Source organism: Triturus cristatus, chromosome 8 (genome assembly GCF_964204655.1).
Source record: "Triturus cristatus chromosome 8, aTriCri1.1, whole genome shotgun sequence".
Lineage (NCBI taxonomy): Eukaryota > Metazoa > Chordata > Amphibia > Caudata > Salamandridae > Triturus > Triturus cristatus.
Genome location: NC_140591.1, coordinates 873,322,405 through 873,336,787, shown reverse-complemented (window position 1 = coordinate 873,336,787; position 14,383 = coordinate 873,322,405). Strand labels below are relative to the sequence as shown.

The 14,383-nt window shown below is 39.9% G+C and overlaps 1 protein-coding gene across 1 annotated transcript in view; it reads right to left on the bottom strand.

Moving 5' to 3' along the window:
• ABI3BP (ABI family member 3 binding protein) overlaps positions 1–14,383 on the bottom strand; it is a 1,978,933-nt gene that overhangs the window by 1,651,531 nt on the left and 313,019 nt on the right. Inside the window, exon 2 of the mRNA XM_085622401.1 lies at positions 12,581–12,760. Coding sequence (XP_085478527.1) covers positions 12,581–12,760 — 180 coding nt within the window. The remainder of the gene's footprint in view (positions 1–12,580; positions 12,761–14,383) is intronic.

The window sequence follows — 14,383 nt, the reverse complement described above, 5'->3', positions numbered from 1 at the left end:
GCGAGTGGTTACGCGTGTCGCGCTACTGCCTGAAGCGAGGAGATGCTTGCTGAATGTCTGGGAACCTAATGACTATTCGGTACCGCAGACGCGGTGGGTGACTCTGGGATACATGATAGCTAAGCGTGATATTGCTCAATTGTGGGGATCCCAGAGGCCCCCTGCGGTGTCGGCCTGGAAAGAGCATATGGATTGGTGTATGTTTCGTGAAAAGGTGGTGTATGTGGCGAGGGGTAAGCCTGGGGCGTGGATGAAACTCTGGGGCCCCTGGAACGCCTACCGCGGGGGTATTTGTGAGCCGCCGCTGCTACCGGCTGCCTCGCCGGCTCCGTCTCCCTAGATGGCCCCCCTCCCTTGGCCGCGGGCGCGCGGTCCCCCAGTCCCTGATCTACTCCCGTCCCCCCCTTCAAAGTTTTGCTGCTGGTTTGGATCCCCCACTTATGGAGCACGTGTTGTCACTTTGGATCGAGGGTTGCCTTGCGGTTGTGGTTTGTTTATGTTGTTTTGCTTTAAGAAAATGGAACCGTACTGTGGGCATGGAGCCGTGAGGCCTGCACCATTGATTACTCCTGTTTTCCTACTTTGCACCGCTGTGAGACTTTTTGCTGTATGCATGTAATATGTTTTTGATGCTCTAGCGGCCGGCCGTGTGGTTGTAGGCCCATACCTGTAACTTTTCAAACTGCAATAAACGGTTTCAAAAAAAAAAAATAACAAAAAAAAAAAAAAAAACTGAGCACAAAATGATTCCATGTTGAGTGAACAGGGCTCGCCAGAGCCGAAACGCGTATCGACGACATAAGGATCAAATAAATACCGCATGCACTTAAAAAAAAAAAAAAAAAAAAAAAAAAAAAAAGTATTTTCTAACAGGAAACACTTATCCCTTGGTTAAAAGTGTATAATTAATAAAACAAAATTCAAATGCATATCAGAACATTATAGTTGTTAATATCGTATTACTTTTTCTCTTCAACCTGTGCTTCACGTGACAGTACTGACTACAAGGAATTTTCCATTAGAAATAATGCCCTCATGCTCAGATCAACAAGGACGCTCACTGTATTTCAAATGCAAGTGTGGAATTACATTACTGCCTATAGGCTGCATTTATGGTGTGTTTGAAGATCGCCCTAAATCTATATACCACCTGCTATTAGAGTTAGCGTCTTTCAATTCTGAAATAATCTTACTACATGAATATACATCAATGATATACAATTGCCTGCCCTAGATTCAACAAATCTGAAGAGGTGTAAACAAAAAAGAAAATTGCTGTAACCAATACAAAAAGAGAATGGAACATAATCAAGTAAGAATCAGTCAAATCTGAATGAACACAATTATACATAGTAACCTGTCAGATTCAAAAAGACCCAGGCCCTTATTTTGATAGCTGGTGGTCGGACCACCGCCTACTATCACGGTGGTCAGTAGACCGCCCGACAAGCAGGCGAGGGTCTGACCGCCCAACTACGATGCGTCTGAAAGTGCCCTTTAACATAGTGGCTTGTGCTGCGGCCCAGTAAAAGGGCAGAAGCACAAGCAGCAGTGTTAAAGAGCACTTTGTGCACTTTTATGCACTGTGCGCCATGCACCATGTGCTTTTGACGGTGGATCTTTTTACCAAAAATATTTATTTCAGAATTTATTTCACAGTTTTTTAGACAATTACAATTTGACAGATGAAGCAATAGGATGAGAGGCAGACAAATCTATGTTCCCTATTGAAGAAAATAATTTCAGGCTTCACATAGAAGGTCCAAAGGAAGATATTCATAAATCAGAGTAATATATTTTGAAAACAGGTCTCTGAGAACCTTGTTTGGTATCGGAAAAGGCTAAAGTGGCACTTGGAGATTGGAATTTACAGTAATGATGGGCAAATAGTAAACATACAGTAGTATTTAAAGTTCATGAATTAATGTAATACTTCGGTAAAATGTTATGGTAGTCACTGAAGAAATGTATTTTCCAAATCAACAATAAAGTCCAGGAGACTGATTAAATAATACCTCATCATTAATAACAAAGTAGAACTCCAAAACAGAAGCCAGACAAAGCATTATTGATGACATTATTAATCTCCTGCAATAGGGAACAGGCAGTAGGAGCTGGTATTGGCCCTTTTCACAAGCAGATTACTTAATTATTATATTTGTAAAGCACAGCTATCACCCAACGGGCATCTTGGACAGATTGGTATTATTTCTTAGGGAAAGTTGGAGGTTGTTCGAGAGTTGAGGACCTTGGACATGGAAGGTTCTACCTCCAAATCGTATTTATTTTAAGGGGGGGGTTGGATAGGAGGGTAGCGAGAGAAGATCTTAAGGTTCATGCAGGTTTATACTGCTAAATTGTTTGCTGAAAAGCTTTAGGACCTGTGCCATTAACTACCCTCTGTATGACGCACAGAGCCTTAAAACAGACCGTTTCCTTCACTGGCAGCCAGTGAAGTTTCTGTAGTTTTTCAGTTGCAGAGTCCCTTCTTCCCCTGTTTAGCGCCAATTTGGCAGCTAGCACCTGGATCCTCTGGAGCCATTTGAGTAAATACTCAGGACGACCTAATAGCAGAGAATTGCAATAGTCCAGTCTACTCAATGTAGAAGCCTGTACCACAAGTGTCCCTAAAGGGCTGGGGAGCAGTGGGACTACTTTTTTCAGATTTTTGAGGAGTCCATGACATACTGCTAATGTTCTATTCATGTGAGTTTCCATTAAAAGTTTAATATCAATTTGGATTCCCAATTTTATAGAACTATTTTCCACCAATTAAAAAGCAATCTACATAATTATACAATTATTTCCTAGTAGGTGGCAAGATACCCCCATTTTCAAAAATGCACAGTAGTCAACTTTCTTAAACATGGCATCCAGAAGGGCCAGCACCCTACCACCAAATAATGCTGCTCAGTAACAATGATAACATAGTAACTAAACATATAGCTGATAGATTTGGCAGGACTGTGAAACATTTAATTCGTTATGATCATGATGGGTTTATTTTTAAAAAACATTGGTGATGAATATACATTATTTGATAGACACAATTGATGATTGCACTACTAAGACGATCCTGATGGCTATTGCACCATTAGACAACAGGGGTGGAGTTGCTCATTTCCCTGGACACACCTCTGGGGTGGACAGAGGAGCTCTGCACAGGAGAAGAAAGTTTCTGCCATACTGTTGTTGACAGAAATGGGCCCTATGAAATTGTTTCCAGTGAGGGACACAGGAAGTCCTGCAAAAGTGGTCAGGGTTGCCCCTCCCATCTTTTACCCCACTGGTTAGGGATGAGCCAGGAGGCGTCCCATCAACAGTCTGGTACCAGGCATAAATGTGGGGCCCACAGTACCCTCCTTAGAACACTGCTGGATCTGAGGAAGATTCAAAAGAGGAATGCCTGGCTGTCTGAAGACCTGAGAAGATTGGACCTGCTTTCATTGTACTGAGGACCCCAAATGTGACACCAAGACTCATAAGGCTGACCTCCTCTTTGATTGACAGGGACACATCAAGTATCAAAGTGAACACCTCCTAACTTATCATAATATCTGGGACTTAGAGACCTTTTGCTAACATTTTGTTCTGAGAACCAGTGTGGGGCTAGGACCAACATGCCAAGCTGAAACAAAGGTGTGTTACAGCTGGGCCAAAGATTCAGGTTGCTCCCGCTTGAAACTTTTCTGCAGCAGCAAATATGATTCAACTGAACCTCATGGAGAAGGTATCCGGCCTCATGGAGCCCTCTTTGGCTAAAGCCTGCAGCCTTTTCTCACTGGAAGAATATAAGCTGCAAAAAAAGGACTAAGTCTGGAGGTATAAATCTTCACCGGGCGAAGGAGAGAAAAGTATCCAGCAGATGAAGGACCTTCTCTGGGCACAAAATTAAAATTCTCAAGCTCAGAGATTTCCCATGAAAAGTCAACAGCTTCTCCCTGCCCTTATCCAGCAGCTATCCTATGACATGGAACCATCTTTGGCCACAGTCTGCTGCATTGCCTTGCTGAGGGATTTTGACTTCCATTTCAGAAGCTAATGACCTGATTCAGAGTTTGCCAGATGGGATACTCGATCACAAAAATGACCGATATCCCATCCGGCGTATAACACATACATTGTATCCTATGGCACTTGCATTTCTGTGGTGGGATAGCCGTCACATTTGTGATGGAGTATCTCATCCACCAAACTCTAAATCAGGCCCTAAGTCCAAAGGTAATCTTCTGGCCTGGTTTCTGTATCTGATCCATTCTCCACTGTGGTCTGCCTTTACTGCCAGTCATGCACAACCAGGTGCCCGAGCATGGCACTTAACACTTTTTGGCGCTATTTTGAACATTAAACTTCACAAATTCATAACTCTAATTCCCTTGAGTGGATTGTTATCGTTTGGTTTCATTTTATTTATTAAAATGTACTATTTTTATTAATTGGTCTGTGATTTCATTGCGTTTTATTTTGGCTTTATTATTGTTTGTTTGAGTAATGCATAAATACTTTACACATTACCTCTAGGTTTAGCATGCCTGCCCTGTGCCATAACTGCCAGGGGGTTGAGCTCAGGATAATTTAGTGACTTTAAGACTTCACCCTCACAAAGATTGTGATTATTACTTGAGGTGGGTACTTATCTGCCCCCTCAACTAATAAACCAATTTCTTACATTTGTGAAGTGGGATTGGCTATTTTCCATTATGGAAAATAGGGGTTTTCCCACACACACCATGGTTTGTTTAAGGTGTTACATCAAGGTCTATCAGCTTCCCAGTTGTCAAATTGTAGATAACGTTATTATCCAAGGTACACACCATGGATGCCCTAAATCTTCCATCTTATTTGCACTGTTCATAGAATAATTAGCAATCACCCTCTGAGAGGATAGTGACCTTCTATCACTTACTACATCGATGTCAATGTTAAAAGTATGTGCAATTCTTTGATTTCACAAAAGACAATCCAGAAAATGCTTTTAGTAAAACCATATAATTAACCAGACTAAGAGGATTTAAGGTAAATGTAAATAAACCTGAGGTTCTGTGTCTATCAGCCCCCACTGAGGATCTTCCTTATTTTCTCCCAAAAGGATACTCTGATAAACCTAAAAGATACTTGGGAATTTGGCTGTTGAAGAAGCTGGAGGAACTCTTTGGTAGTAATTATCTCCCTTTTGGAGAAAAATAACAGGCCTTATTGTTAGACAGAAAAATCTTCATATTTGTAATGGGGTGCAGCTACTAAAATGTAAATTCTGAACTTGGTTTTATTTATGTTCACCGCACTTCCTTGCCAATTACAGCCAAAATATTTCATGAAAGTTGACAATAGGATTTCAAGTTTTATATGGCCTGGGGCAAAAAACTCAACTTAGTTTCAGCACCCTAATTTTGTCAATTATGCTTGGCAGATTAGGGATCCCAAAATCCATGGATTAATTATGCTACAGTGATACATACATACATCTATACAAAGCTCGGTGTTCATTAAGCAAGTCCATTATTTTGAAACAGTTCAATTGGAAAATATATCCGAAACAGAGGTCCAAATGAACACTGGAACATTCATTTCTAAACCTAAGAACCCAAAATGAATTGCATACAAGGTTTTAATTGAGTCTATCAAAAATAGAGCTTTTCTGTACCGTTTTTTCAAACTTCCCATCATCTGCATCAATCTGTAATTATCTGATTGTATTAGGGTTTGTGTTTATTAATAGGTACATGCAGTGGTGTATATAAAATATTGTTTTTGAATGTAAATAGGAAGGAAATTGTGTTGTTTTTTCATGTGCCAAGCTTCTATAGTTTGGAATAAAGAAGTTAATACAGAAGAATGACTGAGCGCATGGAATATTGTTGCCCAGGAAATTGATAGAGCAAATGTGTGATACATCTTTGCATATTTACAATTAGCAAGTGCAATGAAGTTTCTATTACTGAACCAAATTCCTCAAGGAAAACTTGACAGGCAAATTATTTTACCAAACAAGGCACGTAAAAGGTATAGGTGCGTGGCATAAATAATTGGGTAAACGCCTCTATTATTAAATTCAATATTTCAAACACAATTTGTTCTAGATTTTCTATCTTTTCAAGAAGCAATGTAAGTAGAGGGTATTAGGTAAGCAAATATAGTGTCACACTTAAATGAGCTGGTGCAAAGTGTTCATGAATGGAAGGATGAGATTATTTAAGACATCCAATCACAAAAAAAGAATGGCAATAGGGTATTCTATGTTTGCACACCCTGGCAAAAATGGCTATCTCTAGCTTCTGAAATGTATTGAAGAAAAAATACTGAGAACATGCTACACATGCTAGCTTGCCAGGCCCTTCTTCACACCACTGCAAGCACAAAGCACTGCCAAGATACCCCCAAAGCATGCATCTATGCAGTAGATGCATTTTAAGAAGTACAGAATACAATAAGACATTTTTCAGATGTTGTATTTTAAAATGTATATGTTTCCCCAGGTCAGAGTATCAATGCCCTAGAGTTGCTTCGGGGATGTTATTTCAGGAGGCCATTGACTTTCTGAAATGGAGGAGGTCGACCCTGACCACCAAATCGTTCAACGGTAAACCACGTAGCAGCCACATCAACCTGTCTGAAGTTTCAAATAAGCAACACTTTAACATTGTTCACTTTTGTGAAAACTTAAAACACCTACAAAACAACGGCACCCAAACATTACATTCCAATTTTCCCACTGCAAACTCACTATCAAAGACCTAGATGATACAATCAGAGTTCACTTTTAATATTAGCACCCGACGTTCATGGAAAACCCTCACGTGCTTCTTTACATTTGCAAGGACTAAGGTTTATACAATAAAAGGCTGCACAGGGTCCCCTGTTTGGCTCAACCTATTCCAGCACTGGTTGAAAAACTGGAACAAACCTTAGACTCACTTAGAGGAAAAACATAAGTGTATTTATGTCAAGGAAATGAAAGTTGTTTTCCATTGCCGATTAAAAAACACATCAAAATATATCGTAGAAGGACGGCCAACAGAGTCTTTTCCTTCCAAAACAAACTTGCTCTTAAGATCTTGGCTGTGCAACAGCACATAGATGTTGGAAAGCTGTGTAGATGGACTTGTTTAAAATCATAAATTTAGACATCTCTTTGTAGGTTTCCCTAACAACCCTGTGAAGTTCTTTAGAGCAAAAATAAAAGTTCATTGTATGATGGAACAGATTGTGACAAGAATAAATGAGCAAGGAAAATTGTAGAAGGAAACATATTTTACTATGTGTTACTCAAATAACTTCCAAAACAAGGTCAGATGAATGCGCTAAAACGGATTACTTCCATAGCTACGGCCCACTAGGAGGAAAATATACACATTTGCTATGATGATCACTATTTAACCACATCAGTTTGCCAATATGAATTGTATTAATTGCTTGTTTGTAGAAGAAGTCTTAATGAGGACGAAGTTAAATTGCCAACCTTTATCGCTAAAATGGTTGGATCAGAAACCATTACATAGAAGCAGCCGTTTACTTTGGAAGGCTAATCTATAATGCCAGTACAATTAGTGACAACAGTACACAAAACTAGCATGTTGTACACCGCCATTAAATGCTTAGTTTTCTACTGGGCCTGTTGTTGGAACTGGGCGTATTATTGCAGGTTTATCCCCAAACATTTTGCCTTTTGCCTCCTATTTTTTTTAACTTGTTTTTATTGGTTTAGGACTCTGGGTACTTTACCGCTGCTAACCAGTTATGTTATGTTCTATTGTTTTGCAAAGCGCACAGCTAATCAGCAGCTAGGCAGAGCGAGACCGACCAGGCAACTGGCTTTAGCTGTTAAACAGCCAGGTTTTTAGTTTCCTCTTGAAGATATCCAGGCTGTGTGCTAGCCGAAGGTCTAGTGGGAGTTTATTCTAATGAAGTGGTCCCAGGTAGGAAAAAGATCTCCCACCTATTCTGAGGCGACTAACGCGAGGCACTCTTGCAAGGTACTTTACCGCTGCAAACCAGTGCTAACATGCAAATGCTCTCTGTCTAAGTTGTATTGGTGATTGGTTTATACATGGCTGACATACTTGATTTACTAGCAAAACACACAAGATGATGGACGGAATGTTGCAGCCCGAACTGCCAAGCCATGTCTTCCCTGGACCGGAATCAAGCATCCTAGGACCGGTTTCGGGGTTTCACCCCTCTTCAGCCAGGATAGCTTGACTCCAGTGGCGTAGTGAGCACGGGACCCACATCTGGGCATACCCTTCCCACATAGGGCGAACAGCAAAACACACAAGGTGATGGACGGAATGTTGGGGTTGAATGTTTTGCCAATGTGCAACATTCCATCTTGGAATGTTGCACATTGGCAAAACATTCCTAGGATGCTTGATTCCGGTCCAGGGAAGACATGGCTTGGCAGTTCGGGCTGGACTGTTCCCATGAGGCACAGGGTCAAGACTGATTTGCATATGGCCATGTCTGAACTGGGGTTGCGTGGTGAGTAAAATAGCGATGGATTAAACCCAGATCTGTGACTGGGGGTGAATGTTTTGCCAATGTGCAACATTCCATCCATCATCTTGTGTGTTATACTTGATTTACTAGTAAGTCCCTAGATAAAGTGCATATGCTCTCTGTGTAAATTGTAACAATGATAGTGGATATTTACATACAAGTGTAATGAAGCTGAATACAAAAGATCTGCAGAATTAAGTTAACTTACCCATGTGGCAAGCCTTATTGTGAACTAGGGCCACAGGGTGAAAACACACAATTTATTTGTAAATGCCCACTAAACACAAAGGGTCTCATTATAAGTTACGGGCAACATTCCAATCCCTGCTCAAATAAAGGTTTGCAAAAGGATCAGAATTACCACGTGCAATAATTATCACAGCCTCGCAGTTTTCCCCTGATAAATTCTGACAGGTCAAACCTGTCCAAATTTATCAGGGAAAAAGAGCAGGCAAAACAAAAGGCAAGAAAGGCGGAGTTCGGTGTGTTAAATACTGATTACAGCTATGCAAACATTCTTGTCTCTTGTGTGGGAAGTCAAACTTGATCATGCCTTGTTCATACGGAAGACAGGTTCCACAAGATACTATAGAATTGTTTTTTCTTTTGATTGGTGATCCTCATGCCTTACACAATAGCCAATATCTCAGCCTTGCTAAATGAAAAAATGGTGCATTGCTTAAAAGGGAAGTAGGGTACCCTTTTTAGACAAGCATTGGCAATGCCAATATGTCTGGCTTTAAAAGAATGTTGTATGGTAACGTGAGGCATTACAGGAAATTAGCATCAGGATGGATATATATTTTGTGGAAGCAAGAACTCTAGAATAATATTGGTTAGGTTAAAAGATCAGATGACAAGTCACACTGTCAAACCAGACATACAAATGAATGCACCTGAATGAATGTCCTCCTTCCATAATGCTGCAGACAGGAAAAAGCGTCACAAATTATCTATTTATCCAAGATACCTTAATAGCATTACAATGTCATATCTGTACCTCTGAAAGCTCAAGCACATGCATCTGGATAAATTTACAAAATGATCACAGCTGTATGGAGGGCAAGCATTTTTTTTTTTGGAAGCACATACCGTCTGCGGCTTCAAAACATATACCCCTGGCTCCCAACCATGTGAGGGGAGGCAAAGCCCCTCTCACCTGGACATTCTCACATAATTGTCTGGCAACAGCTGTGCTGTCAAGGCAGATCACAAAAACATCCACATTCCCCATAGCTTTCCTCAGCAACCATACTTATTAGGCATTGTTTGGCAATGCCTCCTCAGCAATTCCACAAGGAAGTGAAAAGGCTGCTCACTAAACGCTTCAATCAGAATGTGCATCATTACTTGGGCATTTTAACAATTGCAAATTGGTTCTGATTTCTGAGTTTGAGAGTTTACATCAGATCTTTGATCTGTGGAAACAACATGTTGGTAGTAGACAGCTCTTACTTTAAGCTACCTTACACCTGTAGCATTTTATTATGTTTAAGGATGTAATGTATCCTTGAGGTATGCATGTATTTATATGTTATATATGTGGCAAGTGGAAAACATCCAAAGTGCATGCTATTTACAGGGTATATCATGGGGATCACGTTAGGTCAGCATGCTGGGGCATTCAATCTCAAGGGGTGGGTGGGCTTCAATTTAGACCCTTTATGGCATTTAATAAGGGTAGAAAGATGTATGGCAGAGAGCTCAAAAATTGAGAATAGATCATGCCTCACTGGTCCTCTCACAAGGCATGTATATTAAAGCAGGAGTTTACCACTAGCAGAATAACGTCTTAGGATAAAATGCCACTCTGAAATGCCATGATGCTTTCCATCAACGTGCTTTATTTTTGGGAATTAAAAGTGAATGTTTCAGGGAGGACATTATTTAACTAAATGATACCTTTTATACTCTGGTGTTTTTTTGAACAACAAAATGTTATTGGCTTTGATAATTTTAAAGAATTGCAGAAAGCAATGATAGAAGGATGCAACAAGTTAGTACATATACCCCTACTAGTTGTATTCCCCTGCAGCATTTTTAGTTTTAATTGCAATCTCTTAAGTCCCAAGGTCTTTTGGAGTACTATACAGAGTTAATATCATGTCAATATTGTGTGGCATAACATTTGATCTTGTCTCTCACCTCTGTGGACACATAGCAGACAGAAGCTAAATGCAATTTGAAAACGCACAGTGAACATGTATAGATATGTTTTGCTAATAACCAGTAGGTGTGTCTGTGAATTAGATTTCATCATCATAAACATCTTACAGATAATCACAATAACATGGCACTCTAGCGTGTAATTTCAAAACCTTTCCTTTAGGCGTAGAAAGATACAACATTCCAGGTGAGCTTATAGAAAAGAGGCCGTGGTAGGTCCTGATTATATTCACATTGCTTCTTCTCATTGCTTTTCTGTCTCACAAATGGAAATAGACTTTATATTTAGTGATTTTTTTTAAAGTGTGTTTGTGGATTGCTTTAATTAGTACAGCCAAGCCGTGGATTAGAGGTTCAAAAAAAGTGGGTAACTCGTAAAAGGGTCACCCCAAAGGCCTAAATCATGAAACATTTTCAAAGAGTAATTGTTCTTTACTCCTGTCTTAGATGTGACTTACACTTGAACATACATGCCTGATTAACAAAGTATTTTGTGTAAGTGGTTTCATCTCAGTGAAGATTTAGACATGACTTACTTATGAATTTGCAGGATTGACAAGTGCTTACTTACATGAAAAATATTTGCTAACCACAAAGCTTTTAACTTTGATGAAAATACTATAGATAGTAGTGTTTATATTTATTGTGAGACTTAAAATGCTCTGTAAAATATAAATCAGCCTTATTTGCTTATATAGTGTGGTCCTAATGTCAACTATAGTGCTTTTGCTGGTTTGCCATCTGGAGCAAATTAGATGCAGGAAATAATAGTTGCTATGGTATATTTGGAGATGGGGCACAACCACTTTTCCATAGAGCCCCAAGAGTAGTTGTGCACACGACCTTTCCTTGAAAGTGACTGACCTCCCCATTTGCTCATTAGATTGAAGGGATGCTAGTTTCAAGAGAACTGTGATTTGAAGAAAAATGTTTCAGGTAATACTTTGTAAACATTATGGCTATTCTTGATAGTGTAATTCTTTAATGCTTGTCAAATTTACTCACAATTCAACGAAAATTGAAAGTGAACATCCTCTAGGAATGCTTCCAAAACATTATGCTTGATTCACTTCTGTGTGACAAATATATTTAATATGCTTTATACTGAGCCTAATGAAGAACAACAATCAATGTATTGCACCATTATCCACAATTATCACAGAGAACTTCAATAAGATGAAGCACCTTAGAAATGTCATGTTGATTAGGGTGTGGAACAGCTGCAATAAAATAGTGTGGCAGAGGGTGAATTATGTCTGGCATAGGTCCTCTGATTTAGCATTTAAATGTTTCTCTTTATGTTTCTCCCCGTTTAATTTAGAGCATCCAGTAATCCGTGGGGGAATTTTTTAAAGCATTAAATAACTTTGGTCCATGATTATTGTCAAATGTCCACATTATGTTAATAGGCTGCCACCTGCAGCTCCACCTTTAAATTAGGTAAAAGGATTTTAATGGCTGGTATAGTCCTCAGCACTTGGCCATAGCAATATAGTTCAGCAAACAAGAATCATTAACTTATTACATCATTTCACATCTTAAAATGTTTGTCTTTTGTAAACACCATTAAAGCTGTTAGATGAGAATGGCAGCCTCACTCATAGGTTTGCCACTGATAGTTCTGGAACTGATCACTTAACCCATTATACATTGCCATAACAAAACGGATCATTCAATCTTATATTTTCATTTGTGGTCATATTGTTGATACTATTTTCTCTTATTTCACAATTCAAGGTCATGGTGCCATGTATACAAATATAGTTCATCACCAGTTCCTGAAATTGGATATCACGTTTCAAATCAATAGCGTATAGCAGAAGAAATATTTCTTTGTATGGTGAAGCTCTTTTGTCATAATAGAGTTAAACATAAACATGGCTCTATAAAGTAGAAAGGGAAACTGTAGACCACTTACCAAGTTCTGTGTCATAGAACTTTCCATTTTCAGGCAGTGGGATGTATTGAGTTGAGAAGAAGTTGCTACCATACCCCAGGATAAATCCTTCAAGTTTAATATTTGGACTTGGTCGAAGGAACTTCAAGTTCACTGTGTCACCAGTAGCGTTGATCTGAACTTTCAGGCTTGTTTTCTTAACTGTAGAAACATGTTTTGCAAAGTGAGTGCCTGTTGAATTGCAGAATGCAGTAATCACATACTAAAATCCATCACGCCACTGTTCCATGTACGACACAGTAATATTTAGAGTAATATATAAATTAATCAAAACAATAATATTTATCCCACATAACATTGTCACCAATAGAACCAAATGTGCATCCTTCAGGACACATGCAACCTCACTACTTCACTGGGACATCTGGGCACCAAAGCATGTGATAGTGTAATTAGGAAAACACACTTTGTAAACATTACGCACGGTTATAGTTAGGTCTGCTTTTCCATAGATGGAGTGTTTTTTGGTTTGCTAATAACTTTTGCCACATTTGATGAATCTTCAAAACTTTCCCCCAAAAAGTTGATCTATCTGAGCTCCTTCCTGAATAGTTTCAGGGTGATCCGTCAAGCGGGAGCCGAGAGAGAAGGAGGGATCCTAAATGCAAAATCCCCATGCATTTTTCATAGACTTCTTGAGAATTGGCTACAGAAAAAACTGCTGAGCAAAATTACACGAAACTCAGGCAGGAAGCAAGATCTTGGTCCACAGATTGTGCTATTTGTGATTTGGTGTAAATCCATTCAGTAGTTTTCGAGGCATTAAGGATAAAACAATAAAGATATTTGGAAGGCTGGGCTCACGAGAGTCTCAGAGACACTCGCTGGAGCACCAATTTTATAGAGCTTTTTGATTGCCCCAGGGAGCTTTATTTTCCTTAGGCCATCTTGCTTCTGCAGGTGTCAGACTCCTGCAAGAGCATGCGCTCTGATTGGCTGCCAGCAACATGAGAACATTTTGCTGGCAGCCATAACAGGACTCTGGGACTTAGTCCCCTGATCTGAAGTTTCACAAATAAATGATATAAAGGGGCGGGGTAGGGATATCCTGTCCCTCTAGGCCCAGTGGATGGGACCCAGAGGGACCCACCAGGGGCCAATATGAAAAAAAATGGCTCAAAATGCCACACTTCTGCAAGACTCCCAGGACCAAAAAATTAAAAATGACTGCCTGGCCGCATTTAATTACATTATGCCCCTGGGAGCCCAACCATAAGGCTCTGTTTAAAAATGGGAGGGGGTGCCCACTAACGTGGCTGAAACTTTATAAAATAGGGAGGGGGTTCATGCAACGCCCCTCTGCGAGCCTCAAAAAACCCCGAGCTTAACCTTGATTTAATGGCGAGGGGGGCCTCGCAGCCCCTTCTTCCAAGCCTCAAAAGGCCCTGGGTAGCCCACCCCTGGGACTGACACTTTATGGAATGGGGAGTGGCCTCGTGGCTCCCTTCCCTGAGACTCAAATAGCCTTGGGGAGCCCAGCTCCGGGGCCAAAAATTCACAAAATATATATAATACAGTATAATTGTATTCCTGTTTATAGAGCAATGTGTACAAAAGAAGCTTGGATGATGTCATTTTAGATGTCATCAGTGATTTCATAAATAATGTCATAGAGCATGTCATGAGGGATGTCATATGTGAGGTCATAAGCGGTGCACGGCGGTGGCGCAAGATATAGTTAGCTCTGCTAACTATAACTTGTGAAATTCTGTGGGTTTTTTTTAGTTCAAAACATTAATGTGGTCACTTACAAATTCACCTAAC